This window comes from Phyllopteryx taeniolatus, chromosome 8 (assembly GCF_024500385.1).
Source record: "Phyllopteryx taeniolatus isolate TA_2022b chromosome 8, UOR_Ptae_1.2, whole genome shotgun sequence".
NCBI classification, from domain to species: domain Eukaryota; kingdom Metazoa; phylum Chordata; class Actinopteri; order Syngnathiformes; family Syngnathidae; genus Phyllopteryx; species Phyllopteryx taeniolatus.
Genome location: NC_084509.1, coordinates 2,364,220 through 2,387,099, shown reverse-complemented (window position 1 = coordinate 2,387,099; position 22,880 = coordinate 2,364,220). Strand labels below are relative to the sequence as shown.

The window sequence follows — 22,880 nt, the reverse complement described above, 5'->3', positions numbered from 1 at the left end:
CCAGTTAAACAATCAAGTAAATCTTTTGTTAACTGTCTGTTTCTGAAAATGTGTCTGTGAGTGAGCCGCTCGGAATTTTTACCGGAGATGAAATAGTAACCATCCCTATGCCGAATTTATCCGCCTATGCAGGTTGGTTTGGTGAAGATCCAGAGCTACTTTCAAATTCACAGAACTATCATGTCGAAGCCAAAAGATAAGCAGAGCTGCCTTTGAGTTTTGTTAGATGCACTGATATGGCTCTATTGTCGTAACTGGGGTAAGTAAATCGTGGTGGGCAGCGTAAATCTGCGCAGATGGGGGTTAGATCTGGTTTTCGTAATTTCGCAGACGCGCGCACGGGCCGTGGTGCTGCAGTTTTGTTAAAATATTATGTAACAAACAAGTAATGTAGTTTTACACTTTTCTAGGTTGTTTTCAAATGACATAATTAAACAAATAAAATAAATTAAGATCGCTGAAATTTTGGGGGTTCTGGGACTCATTTTCGGGGTTAAAATCATCATGTTTGACCTCAACGCCTTTAAAAGTTTAACCCTCCTCTCTGTTGGCACAATATTGGTGACTATGTGTGCTAGTTCCACTTTGACTCAGCAGATTGCTAAATTTATTCCCCCATGTGCTAAGGTCTAATTTTAAACGAGGTGCTAAATATACGGACAGTTTCCAAACCAAAAGGAGAGCTAGCTGCGTCATTGTGTCTGTCAGTGTGACGCCTGAGGAGGTTGACGCATGGAACATTCCAGGAAGAAACCTCGCCAATGCCGCCATCTTCTGGACACTGCTGGAGTTTACAGGGTCTCCATGGAAACTTCCGATGAGATGATTGAAGATTTGGATGTCCGAGTAGGTCAAGTTATCTTGATTTTCTTTTTTTCTTTTTTTTTTTTTAAAGGGTGACTGTTAAAGCAGGTCAGAGGGATTCAGACCTGTTGAAAAGATCACAGATGTAAAAGGGCACAAAGTAATGATGCAAACACGGTGGTTCCCTTCTTACCGTTTTACATATGTTTGCTTCTGCTTAATGGTTAAACTTTTAAATGATTTCCCAGCTATATAAATAACACCTAACTGGACTGAATGTTCTTTGACACATTTTGACATCGAGTTGGAGCAGAATTTCAAAATGCAACAGTTTTCTGCTGCCTGTTTTCTCATTCCCAGGAAATTGTATTACTGTATTCATTCCTATTGCTGTACACATACTGTATACCATAAGCATGTTTTTTTCCCCCAAACATTTATTGAGCAAAGGCAAACATTTTACATCATTCAAATCTCATGGCACATCACCAAATAAAAATGTCACAACAGGCATATGTACTGAAATTATGATAGTGTCTCCATTTACTCACAAATTGGCTTACTCATCGTGAACTTTAGTTAAACGCAAAAAGCTATTATTCTCTTGTATGACTAGCAACAGGTGGCTACAGAGACTAACTGCACCTTCTGCCATCTAGTGGAAGAGCATTTAATTGTTCTGCTTGTCACTATATGTCACCGGAATAGACTGATGAACAAAAAATCTATAGTCAATAAATACATTGTTTGGACCGATTAACTGAACTCAAATCAATTTTATTTATAGAGCACTTTAAAAAAAACTTAAAAACCATACAATAACATTGAATATACACAGCTCAACAAACTACCGTATATTAGTCCGCCACCCAACATCAGGATTATGCCACATCTGACCTTAATTAATAGTATTAGTAATTAAAATATATATAATAATAGGCTAACAGAATGTAGAGGGGTGCTTCTCCAACCTTTTACCACCTAAAAAAAAATAAAAATAGACCTCCAAGTACCATCATCATGACAATCATTAAAATACTCACAAAACTAGGCAGGTTTTAAAGGTTTTATTCCTATAAAGCATGTTTAATACTAATGTAAGCCTCTGTAACATTATGCTGTTGGAATCTCAACACTGGTCTTAAATACACATCGGAAAAAACGTTCAAAAAAATAAACTGTACTGAATGAGTTAATTAAAATTTGTTGCATATAAAAAAACATACAATATAGAAAAATTTACCCTAAGTTTAAAACCAAACACTTCTTAAAGATGAACTGCAAATGTTTTACACTGAAAAGTTAAATACTGAACTGTACTTAGTTTTAAAGGGCAAAAATAGTAAAACACTATTATTTTCTGATTAATGAAAAAGACAGGTTGAAATTATATTATTATTATTTACTTGCATGAATGATGTGAGTGGTGATGAATATATGAGGTCTACGGATATATTGAAGTCACCTGCAGTTATCACCATGAGCTCGTACTGTATTTATTCATGTATCGTGTTGCCACATTGGCCAAGAGCAGTGACAAAGCTCCATTCACGTACGGTTCTCTTCCGTAAATAAAGACATCTTCATGCAAGACTATTTGAAAACGATCTGAAAGGGAACGAGAAAGCCCGCTTTGATTGGACAGGATTGAAGTCGGTTGTGCACACGCTCAGAGCATCGCAGACTTTTAAAGGTGTTGGTGGTATGCCGCTTCACAAAATTACCAAATCCGGGTTTAGCCCACCTCCTTGCAGAGATATGCCAAACGCAGCGCTGGATGAAAGAAAGAGCCCTTTATGTTTTTTTCCATAGCTACAGTATATACTGTATATATTTGAAAGTGAAAAAAACCTTAGACACTTCTAAAGAGCCGACCCGCCACATCATTTTATGTGACCCGCAGAACCAAATCATATGCCTCAACTTCACGGTTCTTGCTAAAACACGAAAATTGCAACTTTTCTTCACTTCTAATAATGTTTAGATATTGCAAGCATTTATGTTCCAATGCCCCTTTCAAAATAAACACAATAACAGTTGAACAAACAACTTTTTTTTTGACTGCTTTCTTATTTCAAAACTAGTAAGCCATCATTTTTTTTGTGTCTACGTAATAATATGTCATCATACATTTATATGGGTTCACAGTCATAACGGCCCTCTGAGGCAAACCATCACTACGATGTGGCCTGCAACAAAAATGAGTTCGATACCCCTCCTCTAAAGGCCGAGTTAAAAATCAACTGACACCGGGGCAGCCAAAAAGTTGAATGCTGCTTACAATCAGTGTGTTTGCCATCCCTGATATAAACTATCCTTCTATATCACAGCAGAAACTGAAGCACTGGGTGTCTTCCTATTTTGCTGTCCCTAGAATTATCTCTGGTGTTTTATTTAAGGTGTAAACACGTAAAATAGCCAGGAATTTCTCTATTGTAAACATACCCAGTAGTGTATACGCCTCAGTATACTTAGGGTTAGGCAGAGCCAGCCGCTCAAACATATTCTTACTTGTTAATCCGAAGCAGGTACAATAAAAGCATAACTGGTTTTTTTTAGAATAAAAAAAAATACATCACCTTTTCATAATTATGTGGAATCAGCGTGACTGATAAATTAGCAATAGCAATAATTATGTGTCAGGATGCACGTGATTTCATGTTCTGAGAGCATTTCACTTACAAAGCATTTTGTTGAATTGTTATGCATGCAAAGCACATTTGCTTTGAGGCAAAGGTTTTCAAAGTGTGAGGTGCCACAACACCTCAAAGGAGGCACATCAGCTTTTCTTTTTTTTTTTTGTATCTGCTAAATTTGCCATGTTAAACGGACTATGGATTGATATTCAGTTCATATTGGCAAGGAGAGAGTCTAGGGATAGATTACAGCACGGTGTAGCGCATTATTTCGGTGTCAGACTCAAAGTAAATCAAAACATTCTCAAAATAGAAAGCTGGCAAAGGCCTTGCAATGAGTTGTACTATTTTTGTTAAAGCGGTATTTTTGAATGATAGAGTATATACATTGATGTTCCTTTATTGCGACATGAAGACATCTTCCTCTATCCACACTGTCATTCACCAAAGAAGAAAGGGCAGGAAATAATGTTACAATGAGAAGAAATGCACACTTTCGGCAAATTGGTGTGATAATCTTGTAAGCATGTATGTAACATTGCTGTTTAACTCGTCACTCAGGCAGAGTTGTTGAGAATATAACTGAATTAGCAAACAGGAAAGACAATTTAATCCAAAGGGCTCCATTTGCTGGAGGCCAATACTAAACAGCATGTATTGCAAAGAAGCAACATCTACTTGAAATTATGTAACAGCAAAACATCCCACATTTTATGAAACATATCATCCATGTTAATCTAGTCCAATCAATCATCACTTCACTATCAATTCAATGCAAGCACAAGCTTGTATTTCAAAGCAGACTGGTTATTAGTTTCAACTTTAACCAGCACTGACTTTCCTGAATAAGAGGGAAATTGATTTCTTTTTGTGTCAAAAGTGCATTAATGACTAGAACTACTGTAGATATATGCGCTGCATCAGCCAAAGAAAGCACACATGTGACTGTGTTTTGTATGGAAATGCCAAACACCAACTTTTATTTTCAGAATTTACATTGAATTCAGTTTCGTCCCTTGGGCAAAATTGCTTAATATGAGAAAATATCTGACCACTGCAATAGGAAACCACCAACTGATGTCAACTGCAGTATCAGTAAAAGTAACTTTTTTTTCGTGCAAGGCTTGACGAAACAGTAATTTAATATCTCACCCACTATTGTAGAGCAGCTGCACTTTGTGCTTTTGCCAAACCGAGTATTAGACTTTTGAACCAGGAGATGTTTGGGGAAACAAAGTGCAGTTGTCTACATCTATGTATTTTATGTTGATATTAGAATGAAAGTAAGACAAAATATTCTCTACATTTTATAACCTGTGGATGCTGGATTCTTTTTTTTTTTTTGTCCAATCAGGTTTCAGCCTTTATGTGCTACCATATCAATCTAATATGCCAAGGCCTTCAGAATGAGTAGTGCTGGCAGATGTAATTTAAACTCCATCCATCCATCCATCTGAGCTGCTTATCCTCACAAGGGTCGCGGGCGTGCTGGAGCCTATCGCAGCTGTCATCGGGCAGGAGGCGGGGTACACCCTGAACTGGTTGCCAGCCAATCGCAGTGTAATTTAAACTATATTAGCAATAAGTTTGTTTCTTAAATCAATCAGATTTCCCATTTTTCCTCACAGGGCCAGAGGTCAGGCCCTTGATGATGTCAGCATTGTTCTCTCATTGGTCGGTCAGAGCAAAACTTGTTACAGCCAACTTCGACAAGAAAAACACATCTGTAGCTATCTGCACAATGATACATTTCATAATCAGCATTTATGGTATGATGATATTTTTTATGTTACTAGATAAATATTGAACCAGAACTGCTTCTTACAATGTCCGTGGCACAGTGACGTGCGGTTTTGTTTGTGTTTTGTTTTTGTATAGTACTGATGGGTTTTAAAATTGTGATTTGATAGTGGCAGTATTAGGAAGTCGGGCAAGTCCCTACTGAAGGTCCAGTTACCAAATGCAGAGTTTGCCACAGCTATTATTAATGGCGTATCACTACTTTTAAGTGTGTGCAAAGAAATGTTCCAGTCAGCTGCTTATAATGAAGAACACAAAAAGCATTGCTCCAACTGTTCTGATTAACTTGCAGTACAGGAAATACACAACACCACAGGAGAAAAACGTTGTCAAAAAGCACCTACAGTATATTGTTGGTTGCATTTTGTAGTTCATGTACCATGCATCTCATTTGGGTGTGTGAGTGAAGTTGGTCGTTATACAAGTGGACATCGTGTCTGCCGGCATTCTGTGCGTGTGTACCGCTGTGTTCCAGCTGTCTGAGTAGATAACTCTCAATGGGCACATGCAATCTCAACATGAAATGGCCATGGGCACTGTGCTATAATTGGGGGTCTTCGTGAGCTTTGAGAAGAGAGCAAGTGCATTAAAATGAGAACAAAACAACAACATTGCAAACCATGCTTCAAATATCATTCTCCTATTTTCTATAATTCCGTCACATAGAACTACAGTAATAAAATACCCTTTTAAAGTGGTAAACATGTATAATATAAAAGTGTGAAATGTGTATACTCAACTATATGGTTGCATTCTTGAATGTGATTAGGGTCAACATATTCTTTCAAAGAAATATCATAACGTTATTCAATTGATTGTGTTTTGAATGCAATCAATGGGTGAGGATTGCCTGCTGAGAATCTCAATCATGCCAAGTAAAATAATATTTTACGACACCAACAGAGCTTTATCACTAAATTCTGACAAACCAATGAAATATGACAGTTGGCTACTAATATTTCTGTCCATCCATCAATTTCCTACCACTTATACTGTTCAAGGTTAAAGTTGAGCTGGATTTGGGCAGAGCTTTGGAAAAAGGAGCGTTCAGACTGGATTTTTAACAAGTCAATCACAGGGCATATCTAAACATTCACACTGGCTCTTCATGTCAACTACAACCCCAACTCCAATGAAGTTGGGATGTTGTGATAAACATAAAACAGAATACAATGATTTGCAAATCATGTTCAACATATATTTAATTGAATATACAACAAATACAAGATATGTAACGTTCAAACTGATAAACTTGATTGTTTTTAGCAAATAATCATTAACTTAGAATTTTATGGCTGCAACACGTTCACAAAAAGCTGGGACAGGTGGCAAAAAAGACTGAGAAAGTTGAGGAATGCTCATCAAACATCCCACAGGTGAACAGGCTAAGTGGGAACAGGTGGGTGCCATGATTGGGTATAAAAGGAGCTTCCCTGAATTGCTCAGTCTTTCACAAGCAAAGATGGGGCGAGGTTCACCTCTTTGTGAACAAGTGCGTGAGAAAATAGTCGAACAGTTTAAGGACAATGTTCCTCAACGTACAATTGCAAGGAATTTAGGGATTTCATCATTTACGGTCCATACTAACATCAAAAGGTTCAGAGAATCTGGAGAAATCACTGCATGTAAGCGGCAAGGCCGAAAACCAACATTGAATGCCCGTGACCTTCGATGCCTCAGGCGGCAATGCATAAAAAACTGACATCAATGTGTAAAGGATATCACCACATGGGCTCAGGAACACTTCAGAAAACCAATGTCAGTAAATACAGTTCGGCGCTACATCCGTAAGTGCAACTTGAAACTCTTACTATGCAAACCAAAAGCCATTTATCAACAACACCGGCTTCTCTGGGCCCGAGCTCATCTAATGACTGATGCAAAGTGGAAAAGTGTTCTGTGGTCCGACGAGTCCACATTTCAAATTGATTTTGGAAATTGTGGATGTCGTGTCCAGGCCAAAGAGGAAAAGAACCATCCGGACTGCTATGGACGCAAAGTTCAAAAGCCAGCATCTGTGATGGTATGGGGCTGTGTTAGTGCCAATGGCATGGGTAACTTACACATCTGTGAAGGCACCATTAATGCTGAAAGGTACATACAGGTTTTGGAGAGACATATGCTGCCATCCAAGCAACGTCTTTTTCATGGACGCCCCTGCTTATTTCAGCAAGACAATGCCAAACCACATTCTGCACGTGTTACAACAGCGTGGCTTCATAGTAAAAGAGTGGGGGTACTAGACTGGCCTGCCTGCAGTCCAGACCTGTCTCCCATTGAAAATGTGTGGCGCATTATGAAGCAAAAAATACGACAACAGCTGAAGCTGTACATCAATCAAGAATGGGAAAGAATTCCACCTACAAAGCTTCAACAATTAGTGTCCTCAGTTCCCAAACGTTTATTGAATGTTGTTCAAAGAAAAGGTGATGTAACACAGTGGTAAACATGACCCTGTCCCAGCTTTTTTGGAACGTGTTGCAGCCATAAAATTCTAAGTTAATGATTATTTGCTAAAAACAATCATGTTTATCAGTTTGAACTTTAAATATCTTGTCTTTGTAGTATACCCGATTAAATATAGGTCGAACATGATTTGCAAATCATTGTATTCTATTTGCACGGTGGACGACTGGTTAGAGCGTCAGCCTCACAGTTCTGAGGACCCGGGTTCTATCCCCGGCCCCGACTGTGTGGAGTTTGCATGTTCTCCCCGTGCTCTTGCGTGGGTTTTCTCCGGGCACTCCGGTTTCTTCCCACATCCCAACAACATGCATAAATTGGAGACTCTAAATTGCCCGTAGGTCTGACTGTGAGTGCGAATGGTTGTTTGTTTGTATGTGCCCTGCGATTGGCTGGCAACCAGTTCAGGGTGTACCCCGCCTCCTGCCCGATGACAGCTGGGATAGGCTCCAGCACGCCCGCGACCCTAGTGAGGAGAAGCGGCTCAGAAAATGGATGGATGGATGGATGTATTCTATTTTTATTTATGTTTAACACAAAGTCCCAACATCAATTGGGGTTGTAATATGCATTGTTTTTTGGAATAAGAGAGGAAACCAGAGAACATGCAAACTCCATTTAGGCCTAAGCAAAGACACACAGCCGCATGCTGCCTATCAATATTCCCCAAATTTCAAATGCAAAATTAACAATTTAGAAGTCAAACAATTTTAAGCGAAGTCCAGAGGCATAAGTACAATTGAGGTTCTACAGCGTCGACCACAAAAGGTAGACACAATAACACATTTTTACACACCACTTACTCTGCTATGTTAGCATGACAGCTGAAATGCAAATTTTATTGCGGAAAATCGCTTAGTCGCTTCAAAGTTCAGCTGTTGTAAGGGCTTGGACGTGGCAAGTCAGTCATTGAGGGCTTTTCGGAAAGTCAAATCTCCTTACTTTTGTACCACCTTTCCTTAACCTTTGTGGAAAACGGCAACAGGTCAAGGCGAGACTAAAAGGTGTTTCCTTTAGAACACGGGAAAAGACAGCACTGTATAAACATCATTCAACTCCACTTTTCCTAACTGACGTCATCGCACAACGGCAGGTATTGCTGACGTCTCTCGGGTGAAACTCTTGAGCACCTTGCGACCAACTTGTCGGTTAACTTCATCAGTGGCTTGTTGCTTTAAAAACTGCCGCTGTACGTCTTTCCTTTTGTAAAGATTGGTGAGATGTAACCTATCCTAAAGGAGAGTTAAAGTTCATATTGAGACTTTGCTAAGCAATTTTAGATTTCGAACAACCTAGTCCATCTCGCTAGGATAGGAAAGGCAAATTCCGAAGCAAAAAAAAACCCAAAAAAAAACACACAATCCGAAGGAGTCCAACAAGTGTAACAGCAGAAGAGAATTTAGTTTGTTTTTGTTATCAGAGGATCAAACATTTGGCATCAGACCTCTGGCAGGTTTTTAGTTGGCCATGTTTACACCGTAAAGGTTGTGGTGCATGAGGTGATTGATGTATGAATACATTTTAAGCAGCTGGCAATGAGAAAGCTTGTATCATTAGAAAATTTGAACTTTTCAAACAAAGTAGCACACCTCAACAATGTCATATAAGATACCGCCATCCATCCATTTTCTACTGCTAATCCTGTTCAGGGGTTGTGGGGGAGGTGATGGGTATTCCATCAGACTGAGGGCAAAAGGCAGATTACTAACCTGAACGTGAGTAGGAATCGATCCCACACACTCAGCATAAAACGTCAGCTATCCAAAACACTACACTATCAAGGCCCCATCATCTTGTTTTGGAATTGAAAAAGCACACTAGGGTCAAAATCCATCAAGTTCCCTCACCGTGTATAGGACCTCTGCCAGTTGTAAATGGCATGGATATTATGGGAGCACGCTGGTACTCGTTTACATGTACTGACACTGCGGTGTCGGAAGATTCTCCCTCCTGTGCTTCCCCCCAGACCCTTCCGCTTTGCAGCGAGCTGTTTCGTTCTCTCCTCCGCAGCAAAGAAGTCTGTGGTTGCCCTGAAGAACTCCAAAAGAGCTCGGTGGCTCCAGTTGGTCCCACAGTTGGCAGTCGCACTGTTGGGTGCAGCCGGCGGGTTAGCTGGACTAGCGGAACTCGCTTCGCTTCGCGCGGGGAAACCACAGTGGCCGCCTCGGTCTGTTAGAAGGAGAAAAAAATGCGGGTTGCTTTCAAAAAGTTCCCAGGGTACTGTGGACTGGGGGTTTCCCCGGACAGGGTCATCCTGAGCGCACACACTCAGGACTGGAATGGCCACTTCATCCACGTCTCTTAAGGGTTCATTGCGTTCCCAGTAAGCTTCCCAGGAACCAGAAGTGCTGCTGCTGCTGCTCCCAGTTGCTGCTGCCGACGCACGGCCAACCTGATCGGTTTGACAGAACAGAACTTCCTCCAGATTGCGTAGAGCACTGGTAGCAAAGAGGGTGTCCGTGTGTATGGTGGAACTCAGCACCGTCTTGTATCTACGCACGACACAATCACAGACACACAACATAAGAAAAAGCAGTTGCTCAATAGGAGCATGGCTCTCAAAATGTTAACAGGAGGGTATTGGAGAAGCGATTCTCTTGTCACGATGTTTCTCAGAATCAATGATGACACTAAGCAGACAAATCAGTTGCTAGGGTAACGACTATTTATAAAGTGCTTGTGATTTACTGTGCAGCGGTTAGTCGATACGGTTATGTATTTGGAAAGCAGATTTTTATGATTTTGTCTTCATACACCACCACACTCTATTTTTCTCTTCCCATCATGATACAAGTTCTGTATTTACATCCATGAAGGAGTCACTCGATTGCAGATTTTGACAAAGATGTGCTTACTTTCTCCAGAGCATTTTTAATGATTATTTTTTTATTTCTGTTTATGTTGTTTGTTTTCTTCACCAAGGAAAGCCTTTTGGAATCATAAAATTTTGTTTTCTAAAGTGTAATTCTTACGTGTTTTTTTTTTTTTTTTAGTCTTACTGCGAGTTACTGCTGTTGCAAAACTGAAGACTATTTGAATGCAAAGACATTTCTTCTATAGCCAATTTGCAGTCTTCTGGGTTAGGCTTTGCACATGTCGGAGACAAAAGTGAGTGCACCAAGACACAAAAAAGAAGCAACAAGTGACGGTAGCAGCAGTGACGGCCTGGCAAATCATCGCCAGTGAGGAAAGTAAGAATTTGGTGAAAATCGGGGCAATTGGGTATGAAAACTTTGAGCTTTTTAACTTTAATTGTCCAAATAAAATTGAGCCCCTAAAAATGGTGTCGATAGAATTGTTTAGCACATTTGAGAATTTCTTCATCTTTTTGAGTTTAGTTATTGCTGTGATTAAAAACAAACAAACCGCAAACACAGTATACTTTATTATCATCTTTTGTCTCATTTAATCCTTCCTGCAACCAACACAAGACCATCTAATATCCTGCATGACCTCTGTCCACACTATTGACTTTTGTCTGACACATCATTATATTAGCTTCCCACAAGTAGATTTGTATTGGGATTTGTGTTCCAAAAAAAAACCCAAAAAAAAACAGTGCTGTGCTACAAAACAAATAATATATGCCAGTACACACTGAGTAGAAAATATAAGTGCTAGATACTTTTACTTTTCATCTGACAACAGGCTCAAGTAGGAATTTAGTACCTCCATCAAGTAATTAATATACTGTAAAAACTATGGAACCATTTTAATTAACTGTGTGGACTGCTAGATAAAAAAACAGAAACAAAGAATTATTATGATGAACATTGTTTGTTTAATATTACCCCTAATGTCCAAATTTGACCAAATTGGCTAGCTTCTGGCTGGTAATGAAAAGAATTTGACTACAGAAAGCATACATTATGTTAAAGAGATTAATGACATATTTTAATAATGTATCCCTGTCTCTTTTCTTATTGGACAAATTGGGGAGTAAAAACAATATTTTGCACCATTTAAAGGATCCTGGTGACTTTTTGCCTTAATACAACATTTTTAATCAACTATGTTATGAGTATGATTCCCAAAGTGTTAGTTTTTTGCTGCTTTGCTGTGTCATTTTCAACTAAAAAAAGAAACAAAACTTGGGTATGAATAATTTTGAACAGTACAGGAAAATCTCTCTTTAACTTTTGTCTAAACCTTATCTCCACACACCCCTATCATACCTGCTGAGGCACATTTTCTGGTAGAACACCAAGGCCCACTGAATGGGCCAGCAAAGGCCATTCTCGAACCAGCTCTGGCAGCGAAAGACAGGCGACAGGCAGACGGCCGCCGTCACATAGCTGGACGAGCCGCACTCCCCCAGGTACGAGAGAAGGAGGCCGGAGCCTGTGCTCTCGCTCACTGCATACAGTTTGCCGGCAGGGTGCCGGTAGCGGATGTACCGCACAGCTTCTCGCAAGTCTGCAGGATCTCCAAACTGCTGCAGTTTGACAGTGGTGAGCGGAGTGTTGTTGTGGCTGCGGCGGTTGAAGACTGCAGGGAGGTATCCATGGGAAAGTGCTGTTTGACACAACTGTGGGAGAGACAGAAATGTGTCTGTTATCTCCACAGGTAACAGACGTATGGCGGAAACTTTGCAAGGCCATAAACAGCATATACTGCAACGACTAACATATGGGGACACACTCACTCAACTGATGAATACTGTAAATAAGGGGTTCACAGTTGATTCTTTGGTAAATTCTTCCTCTCACCAAGACATTTTAGAATATGTGGTGCTAGAGGTTGTTATTTAATGATGTTGTCGTCAGGTGCCTGTGGTATTGGTGCACTGGCCAGGAATTGAACACACACCGTACCACAACACTACCAGTGTAGGGTCTCATTGAATATAAATCAGCAACAAAAAACTTTTACAACAGAGTTTGCCTGGATCCTACTAAATGTGTTTCTATTATACTTGTACGGCTCATTTAAATTGAATGGAAAAAAGATGGCCCCAATAAAAATTCATGATGATTCAGTGTTGCTGCCTTGAAATGTTCAATTTATCAACAAATGTTCACTTTCATCACCTTTAATGGGCCATACTTACCAATCCCATCCAAATATGAAAGGTCATCTGGAGCCCGGATGTTACCAATCGAGGATTGGCTTTAAACTTGAGAATGAAGGTCGACCCTGACATCGCTATCACGCAACACAGCAAGGCTCTTATTGTTATCATAGCAAGCATATTGTATGTTCCATGCAAGTACAAGTACACTACTGTAACAGCAGAGCACAATTGTGCAGCTATACAATATCTGTGTAACGCCTAGTTACCATGCTGAAAAGATACCTAAAATCAAATGATTGCGTACAATGCACAATGTTCAATCATTTATTTAAAAAAAAAAAAAAAAAAAAAAGAACAACAACAACAACAACAACAGAACCACGTGGGGACTGACCAATAATATAGAGTTGTGAAAAAATATGGACTTGACCAAATTTGAAAACAGGAGGTTTCAGCCCGATGATAGCAATCAGTCATTCATTGAGAAAGGAGTTGCCACTACTGCGCTCAAAAATAATAAAACCCCAAAACAACAAAAATTAGCTATGGGGTACTGAGGATGCAGACCAGACTTTTTTTCAAAAGCAGGACTCGAATCACAACCCTCCACTTCTCATAGGTGAGCTACTGGTTGAAGGTTGGGACAGCTCACAGTCAAAAGGCTCCAAATTCCAATCTCGCCTCACGATTGTTGAGTTTGTTTGGTTGGGTTTACGCCGGGTTATCAAATATTAATCACTTTTGTCATGGTTTCAGGCCTCTATCCAATTAAGTCAAATTGCTGTTGTTAGCACTTATGTAGGATCTTATTAAAATATTTCACTCAACTCTAGAAGGAATCTGGATCTGTTAGAAACTCCATCTCCTACTATTAAGACGTTAGATTCTTAACTGATAAACTTTGGAGGAGACAAATGTTTCAGCCTTGCTGGAAGTCAGCCCACGAGTCTTTTTTTTGTTTTTTTGGGGGGGGGGGTCCGTACATGTTTTGACATCCGTAATATGTTGTGCAGGCAATAATTAACAGTGTACGGTTTAGGCATTGAAATTGTCAGAAATGTATTTATGATACTTGCTGCTGGCCCTGCATCAGTGCTCTGATTGTTCAAGTCTCAGCTTGCGTAGACAAACTAAATAGATGAAAGCAGCTTCTCCAACAGTTTGCAGTCAATACTGCATGACTCTCAGCTCAGTGATAAATTCCTCACACGAGAACTCCAAGACTGCTGTAGATGTGTTTCTCTAAACTAACATCTACAGATTAAGGTGTAATATAAATTGGCAATAAAATGGAGAACGATTTTCTTGTTTTGGTGAATCATCGGTATTCTGATCATACAATATACAATAATGCTCACCCAGCATGACATATGCACATAATGCACACTGTGCCAAAATAATAATAATAATAAATGATTGGATGAAAAAAAAACAATTGTTTTTTTTTTTTTTTTTACTAATCGCTGCACCTTAATGTAATATAATCATATTAGCGTATTTTAATCATATTAGAGAAGTTTTTAAAATTCATTATATACTGTAACTTTTGCAATTGCTATTTCTTTCAACAACCTTTCCGTTTTTTATTACTACCTCAAACTTGTGACTGTAAATAATGTTTGCCGTGCTATTTATTTAGTGTGATTTCTGTTATTGTTATTAGTGCTACTGAATACCTTCCCTTGGCATCAATGAAGTATCTCCCTAATCTATATCCAAACATATGGCGATTATTGTCATGATCCACTCGGTGAGTTGTGTCTAGTTTTTTTTCTGTAAGTTGACTCTTCCCTTTTCTTTTCTTTGTTTCCACCAAGGAAGTTGTGCCAATGCTACCTGGCTGTCCCAGCAGCAACCACAACGAGTGAGAGGATTTTTTTCCTCTGGCTGAAACTACCACCGCGAGTTCACCCAGCCCATGCGGATGCTCTCCTTCTCTAACATGTATGTTCTGCGGAAATGTGGTGGATGTGCTGTCCATTGTCGGTGAATATAGATTACTGCAAAGTATATTTGCTCCTTCTGTGATTTCCTTTACATTATAATACTGTACTAAAAATACCATTCTACATGCACACAATCTCAGCAGTGACAGGCGCAATTTTAATTGGTGTATGTCCCTCGTGGTACCTCATCCTCCAACAATGTCAAGCAAACTGTCTGACATCAATGGAAATAGTTCATAGACATAAAGACATAGCACAGCTCTGCCTGGATTTGTCTTTCTACCTTGTTTCACTCCTCTGTCATTGTTTCAATCCAGCTGCTGCTGTGCTCTTATTTGACATTTGCATGGCATTTGCATTGCGAACACATGTTATAAAAAGGTAATGAGCCTCGCACATTGGCAAGTCTCCAAAGTGTCAGCCGACAGCCATTCATTCGACGCGAGGCTGCCCTTCCCGTGGCCCCCTCGTGTCAAGGGATGCTTTATATCGACTCATTCAATTACCTCAGTCAGTGTATTGGGAAAACAGTATAATGGCTGATAATGCCGCCGCATCAATCTGTTCATTTTTTGTTTTGTTTCTTTAATCGTCTACTCATTTCTATTTCGCTGAGCTTCCAAATATTGGGATTAAATGACACCGAATGTCTAGCTACATCTTACACTTATGTCCATCTTTTAAAAGTGCAACCCTTCTGTTGACAAAATCATACACTTGCTGGCTACTTGAGCAGCTATACTATTTAAAGCTGCCCAGTTAAATTGAACTCTCTGCAGTCAGTAATACTTTGACATGGTGGTTATGTTCTGCTGATGCACTGTACATACACTGGAAGCCATTGCTGTAAAATTGGAAGCATTTGCTATAAAATTGGTCCAGTATTATAGTGTAGTTTTATTGTGAAGTTTATTAGTGTAAAATACAATGCACCATGGGAGCAAATGCAAAAACTCAGCACTACTGTAATCCCTCAATTTCACTGTAAACCACGTTGCATCATAGAAAGGAGGATAGAAAAGAGAGGGGAAAATGTACCAATAGCTGCCATTGTTTTCTTCCCCACAAAGAACATTTTTTTCCTGCCAGCCAGCAAGTTGGACAACTTCAATTCGACATCTGCCACCTGAATATAATGTAAGTCACATTTTTTTCCTCCCTAATGTCGTGTTGAAATGGCATTTTGTGTTATATCCATTTCGGGGCTTTACCAGTGAACGCCTGTGAAAAGGTTTGGTCGGCATCGAGAGGAACATTTGGTGCTATCGGAGTTGTTTATGTTAATTTTTTGGCATTGTTTTTTTTCGCTTGACAATAAATGTGAAGTTAACAGACTAACGTCTCGGCGTGTATAATTGGTGCATACATAAGGCGTGATGCGGCGTTACAGCTATGTCTTCGAACACGTGTCCTGAGCAAGACAGGAACACTTGAGGTGCTATCTAATTAATTTTTTAAAACGTTTTTGCGTTGTGTTTGTTGCCATATAATAAACAAACTAACATCTCAATGTGTTACAATACTTTTATAATTATAAACCATATTTTAAGTCATGTGACGTACATGCGCAGGCTAAACTAGTGAGAAAATATTTTTTTCCTGTTTCTGTGGCAAAGATGTGTCATGGCACGTCATAATCATTCAACATTCATGTTCCAGTAACCCATATATTATCTGTCCTTTTTTTAAAGGTTGCACTTGCAGCCACACGCCCCACACCATCTATGCCGTGCAGCTGACCATCTTGCCCGACACTCCACGTTTGACTGTGGCAAGTAAGATGATGATGATTTTTAATGGGCAGCAACAGCTACTACTTTATCTTTCATACAGATTTGGGAGTGGCAGCTGCCATCAAAATCATCCATCCATCCATTTTCCATACCGCTTATCCTCACTACGGTAGCGGGTGTGCTGGAGCCTATCCCAGCTGACTCTGGGTGAGAGGCGTGGTACACCCTGAACCAATCGCAGGGCACATATACTGTAAGCAAACAACCATTCACACTCACATTCACACCTATGGGCAATTTAGAGTTTTCAATTAACCTACCTAGGATGTTTTTGGAATGTGCGAGGAAACCAGAGCACCCGGAGAACACAGGCGAGGCCGGATTTGAACACGGGTCCTCAGAACTGTGAGGCAGATGTGCTAACCAGTCCACCTTCGTGCCGCGCCTGCCATCAAAATCAATACACAGGAAAAATATCAGTGCAGCTGCTGCACTGTGGTTGATCAGTCCAGCACACGTGGACATGAGTAACTATTGAGCAGATCATAAGCATTTTTGTATCCATATTCCTCCTGCTGGTTAACCTGGCTCACACAAGGAATTACTTCATGCAACCATGATTTCCAGAATAATCCGCTATATGAGGAACATCAGTTGACCAAACCTGGAAAACAGGTTAGCGGTATGCTGCAATAACGAGTAAAATGTAATACAGGAATATCATTTATTATAGAAATACAGTATTATATATGTAAGCACCAGTAAATACTAAACATAGTCATCTTTGGTGGCTCTGTGGGAAAATCTTGTGTTAAACAAAATACATTGTAGACATTTAAAGTTCCTACGGGTGCTTTGTCGCAGTCTCCTGCCATTTATCCGTGCCGGAAGGAAGTGCTTTGACCTAATTTGCCAAATGCAGAAGTTGGTTGTGCATATACCGGATTCCCCACTGTTTATACTAGGGATGGATAAATACCGATACCAGTTATCGGTATCGGGCTGATACCGGCGTCTAAAAGGCAAAAAAAAAAAAAGACTGAGTAAGTCCTCCTCATTAGTAGTTGGCGCTACACTGCAGGAGATTGACATTTTGGCGAATCATCATATGCATAAGAAAGGAAGAAAGACCATTGTTCACAATCATCTCTCATTGTGTTGATTGACATTTTATGTATCAAAAGTAATCGTAGTATCGGTACTTGGGATCGTTATCAGTGAATACGCAAGAATGAATACTCATACTTGTATCGGTCTGAAAAAAGTGGCATCAAAAACATCCCCAGTTTAAAAACAAAATTCTAACATCAACCCCCACAATTTGGATGTATGAGACATCACTTTTGACCGCCAAATGTAGTCTATTTCAGTAGTTTTCAAACTACTACCAAAGGTAATTGAATTGCCATACTTTGAAATCTTTTTTTCATCTTTTCTTTTGTTTCTTTTTCTTACATTTCTCTCGTTACTTTTCTAATTTGTCATATATTTTGACAATATGACTGACAAGTCAGCACAGAGAATGAGTTGTCGGGTGAGGGAACTTGTTTTGTGGATGGGCTGGCTGTGCTGTTCTCTTACTACAACTTCAGTTTTCAGTATGAGCAAGGTGCAGCTTGCACACTGGAATTCATCCAGGAGTAAGAACTATGTAACACAATGTGCTTTACATGATTCAAATAATTTCAAAACAAAGAAAAACAGTATATAAACGTTGAAAACAAAGACAAAAATAAAAATACTATTAAAACAGTGTACAGTGCAAGAAAGATGATTTCAAGGTGGAAATGCTCGAAAAAGAGTTCTTAACCTGGGCTTAAAAACATTCACACTTGGCGCTGACTTCACTTCTGTTGGCAACTTATTCCATTTGTGTGCAGCATAATAGCTAAATGCTGCTTCACCATGTTTGTTTTGGACTCTCTGTGCCACTATTTGATCTGAGTCTGTCGATCTCAGAGCCCTACTGGGTTTATATTCCATTCGCATTTCTTCCATGTATTCAAGACCTAAACCATTTAGTGATTTATAGACCAGTAGCAGAACTTCAAAGTCTATTCTAAAGCTGACTGGGAGCCAGTGTGGAGACTTTAGAAATGGAGTAATATGTTCTGACCTCCTTGTTCTGAATGACCTGCAGCTGTTTAATGCGCTTTTGGGGAGTCCGGTCAGAAGACCATTACAGTAGTCAAGTATACTTTAGATAAAAGCATTGATGAGCTTCTCCTGGTCTACTTGGCACATGCAAGTAGGACCAGGTAGGACCCGAACCATTTAAGGACTGTTCCATTTAGTCCAACCCACGTTTCCAACCTGTTTAGCAGTATATTATGAACTACCACATTAAAAGCCACACGGAGATTCAACAAGACCAGAATTGACACCTTTCCGTGTCAATTATTATTGCACGTATTCAACATTATCTAATTTAGCACTTTGACAAGAGCTGATTCAGTACTGTGATGAGTTTGGAAACCTGATTGAAATTGTCATAAAGTCCATTTAAATTCCATAAATTGCTGAGTTGATTAAAAAATTACTTTCTCGACTATCTTGGCTATCAAGGGGAGATTTTACATGGGTCTATAGCTTCCTAATATGGAAGCGTCCAGCGTTCTATTGTTTAGAAGAGGCTTCATGGCAGCTACTTTCAGAGTTTTAGGAAACTCATCTGACTGAAGTGAGCAATTGATTATTTGCTGCAGGTATATATATCCCAAGAGATTACATTAGTGGTAGATGGGTTTGGGCTACAGCTATTTTGAAGGCACAAAGTTCAGCTGTAAAAAACAACGTGTGTCGCGTTAACTAATGCATTCAAATATAGAATGCAAATTATGTTAAAACATATGTAAATGTAAAACAACACATTGATGAAAAACAAAATGTGTTAGGAATGTGTTAATCGCTTTGCAGTTCATACTACTGTATAACTGGGTATGTAAAGAAAAGATTTTTTAAACCTTTATTTATACATATTGATTGTGAACAGACTCTCATTAGCAATGCCACCCTGGCTGCAGACACCAAAGTAAAACAAAGCAAAATAAGAGAAGAAAAGTAAGATTAAAAGAAGAGTTTAACTTTAATCTGGCAGGACTATTAACCTGCTCCATACTACAGTACATTCAAATACAGGGAGACCTTAGTATACCTCTGTGCTCAACTGAGCATATTTGATCTTCTACTGAAGCTATTATTAACTGTCAAAACAATAAATCTGAGGGTAAAAGAGAAATTTGTTTTCACATCTATGTTTTATTTCCCCCCCCTGTATTTCTGTCTGGTATACAGTGGGCAGAAAACCTAAATGAACCCTTAAGAAAATGGGGTGCGAAGAATAAACAGTCTGCTTAAACTAATGCCATACAAACAATTACAGTGGAACCTCAGTTTACGAATGATTTTTTTTTTTTTAAAGAGAAATGCCCTCAGTTTATATACTATTTTTGGTTTACGAACAGTCTTGGCATGCCTAAGGCTCAGAACTTGGTGCTTTTTTTTTTTTTTTTGCGCCGCAAAACATCATTGGCTCCGTTACGCGTTGACTGGCCAACTCAACTCTCTGCAATGGCAGTCCAAAAATTGTATTTGTATATGATGTGTTATTAAACACGTTGAATGGCCTTATTTGGCATATTTTGAATGCTCTCCTTTGAACTGTTCGACAGATCTAGACAAATGTAGACATTTCGACCAATAAATGTCTTGAGTCCCTTGGGCGAACAAAAGCCCACTGTTAACATCATGGCCAGTCAATGTGTATACTATCTAAATATATCGTCACCTGAAAGACTGATTTTTGTTGTTGTTTTACTTTGCTTTTCTAGAAACTGCACTGACATAAATCGAGAGAGGGGAACCAAAATTCGGAATGACAAGGCACCAAGCAAGAAGAGTGGTAGGATGGTGCAAGACAAGCATCATCGGTGTATCCACGTCTGTACACTCATCAAGAAGCTTGGTGATTTCAATTGGGACTTTGTGTGATTTTACGCACACACACAAACACATACATTGTGGTTCTTGTTTTTCTTCTTCTTCTTCTCAGTTTACAGTTGTTAAATTCACTACTGTTAAGCTTGTCCAACACTGTTAGTTAGACTTTCGATTAAAAAAAAAAAAAAAGACCTTTCTTTTGTCTTTATCATTGATGATGATGGTGATTATCATATGATTTTAAAAATTACCATCAATAACAATGGTGAAAAATACTGATGGATAAAAACAGTCGACATACAGTAAATATTTATTACTGTACAAGAAATTACAGTATATTACCGGATCGCTAAAAACTACAGTATTTCACTGGCATCAGTGATCCTGTAAAATACTGTCAATTTCTCCATGTTGTGTAATCCGTAATGTCAGATAATACGGTATTTTACTGTATATTAATTTACAGTATTATGCTGGATATATGGACAGTATTTTACAGTTACTGTGATTGCAACATTATGTGAATTGTGAATTGAATCTCATTTTGCCAAATAAGGTAGCCAAAATATGAAAACAAATACTGGAGCACGATACATGGAGATCAGTTTGTTCCAAATGAACACTGCAAAAGGCAGTTATCAGCCTGTAAAATCATTAGGTGTGGAGAGATCTATTTGATGAAACTGCATTGCTGCGGGTGTTCCTAATAAAATGAGAGCATTCAAAAGGTCAAAGCTTTACCCAGTGTAGATGATTCTTGTCATGAGCTTGACAATCACAACACCAAAACACGAGACACAGCAGCAAAGTCAAATGACCATCAAAACGCCATTATTAAATATGCTGCTTTATGGAATGGAATGAATGAAGTCGAGTTTTGAATGACAGCTTCACAGAGGAATGAATTGAGCGATGCAGAGTATTACTGTGCTTGCAATTGTAACTGCACTGCATCACACAGGTGTTTGTTCCATTTTGGTGACATTATTGTGTGACGCGAGAGCGTTCTGATCTTGCGTAACGCAGTGCAGTTAAAAAAACGCTGCAAAGCCCAATCCCAATTGTACGTTGTGGTGGATGTCTTTAGACTGTGCAAATGCATGTTCAGTCCACGCAACGAGCACCTTACCTCCAGCACATTTCTGGTGATCTTGCCGAACGAATTGGGGATGATGAGAAGAACCGGGCTGGTGGAGTGGCTGGAAGTCCTGCGTCTCTTTTGGTAGGAAGGATAAGCCCAGTCCAAAGCCACCAGTCCATCATCGCTCAGCTGCAGGTTGTCCCGCACAAAGTGGACCGGGTTGCCAAAGGACCAGCACGCCTCGTGCAAGCTCTGGAGGACGGCGCTGGCCCGCCACGTCCAGCCGACCCGCGGCGAGTAGTTGCTGAAAGTGGAGCAGTTCTTCACGAGGTAGTTGGCCAGGGCGGAAGGTTTGCAGATGAGCTCCACGCTGCGGTCGTCTTCATCTTTCAGCGTGCTGTTCGGTCTTCTCGGCGCGGTCTTTGTCCGCTTCTCGGTACCAGAAACTTTGGAGCTGGACCAGATGATTGCTACCAGTACCGCAACACATAGGAACACGAGCCATTCCTGCATGATCACAATCAACGCAGCACGGACGCGCGTTTTTGACACAATTGATACTAATTTGTCCTCCTACACAGTGAATACGCGTGGCTGCTGTCCTCCAGTGTCACGCAGCAGCCACGCACAAGCACACAACCAAATCCCGGTTTATTTCTCACATCAAGTGCATTCTTCATTTGTGCAATAGAGATCCACGCGTCCGCGTCCAAAACGGAGAGTGCAGAAATGTGGCTGCAGAAACGTGGCTCAATGGAAACGCCTCCCTTCAAATCCAACCCCTCCCACCCTCATCAGCGGGTACGCTTGAAAGAAAAAAAGTAGGCACACACGTGGCTTGCAGAACACATTATTCTTCATTTCAAATATGGAATTATACGTATAACATTCTGTGCTAGTATATGCTCGATTATTTATTGTTTTCTTATCTCAATACAAAACATGATTTCAAAGATAACCGAAACATCTAACCATTCATTTTCGGTGACACACACCTCATTAGGATCGCAGGGGAGTTGGATGCCAATCGCTGGACAGATATAGACAAACAACCATTCACACTTATATGGACAATTTAGCCTCTTTGAATGAAGGTCCCATGCCAACAAAAAAACAGTTCCCCCCTGTTTTACGCATATTACAAGTAAAAATGAGTCTGTGACCTGGTGAAAGTTTGACATCTATGCAGTTTGTCGATTGTATCCAATAACCGATTCCAGGCAAAGGGCACAAAAGCAAGGCGATCGTTTCAGCCATTGGTGGGAGACACACACACACTACTTAATATTCAAGTAGGCCTATCTGCACGAGTGTTCATGATTGGTACCCACCCACTCAGCTCAACTTTAGGAAATGGCTGAACGACAGCGTACCCTATTTACATACTGTATTGAATATTGAGGACAAATCCAGTTGTCTCATCTGCCAGGCGTTTTGAACCAACTAGGATAGCTTGAAAAGGGC

At 39.8% G+C, this 22,880-nt stretch overlaps 1 protein-coding gene and 1 long non-coding RNA gene across 2 annotated transcripts in view; both read right to left on the bottom strand.

Annotated features, from left to right (window-relative positions):
- Positions 1 to 1,220: 1,220 nt before the first annotated feature.
- Positions 1,221 to 22,840, bottom strand: abhd15a (abhydrolase domain containing 15a). Its single transcript, XM_061781436.1, has 3 exons — positions 21,465 to 22,840; positions 11,879 to 12,231; positions 1,221 to 10,195 (listed from the first exon to the last, which is right to left on the bottom strand). The coding sequence occupies exons 1-3, from the start codon at positions 21,927 to 21,929 to the stop codon at positions 9,547 to 9,549; spliced, it is 1,467 nt and encodes a 488-aa protein (XP_061637420.1). The 5' UTR covers positions 21,930 to 22,840; the 3' UTR covers positions 1,221 to 9,546.
- LOC133481984 (uncharacterized) overlaps positions 1,221 to 22,880 on the bottom strand; it is a 141,251-nt gene continuing 119,591 nt past the window's right edge. Inside the window, exon 2 of the long non-coding RNA XR_009789660.1 lies at positions 1,221 to 4,875. This is a non-coding gene — a long non-coding RNA (uncharacterized LOC133481984). The remainder of the gene's footprint in view (positions 4,876 to 22,880) is intronic.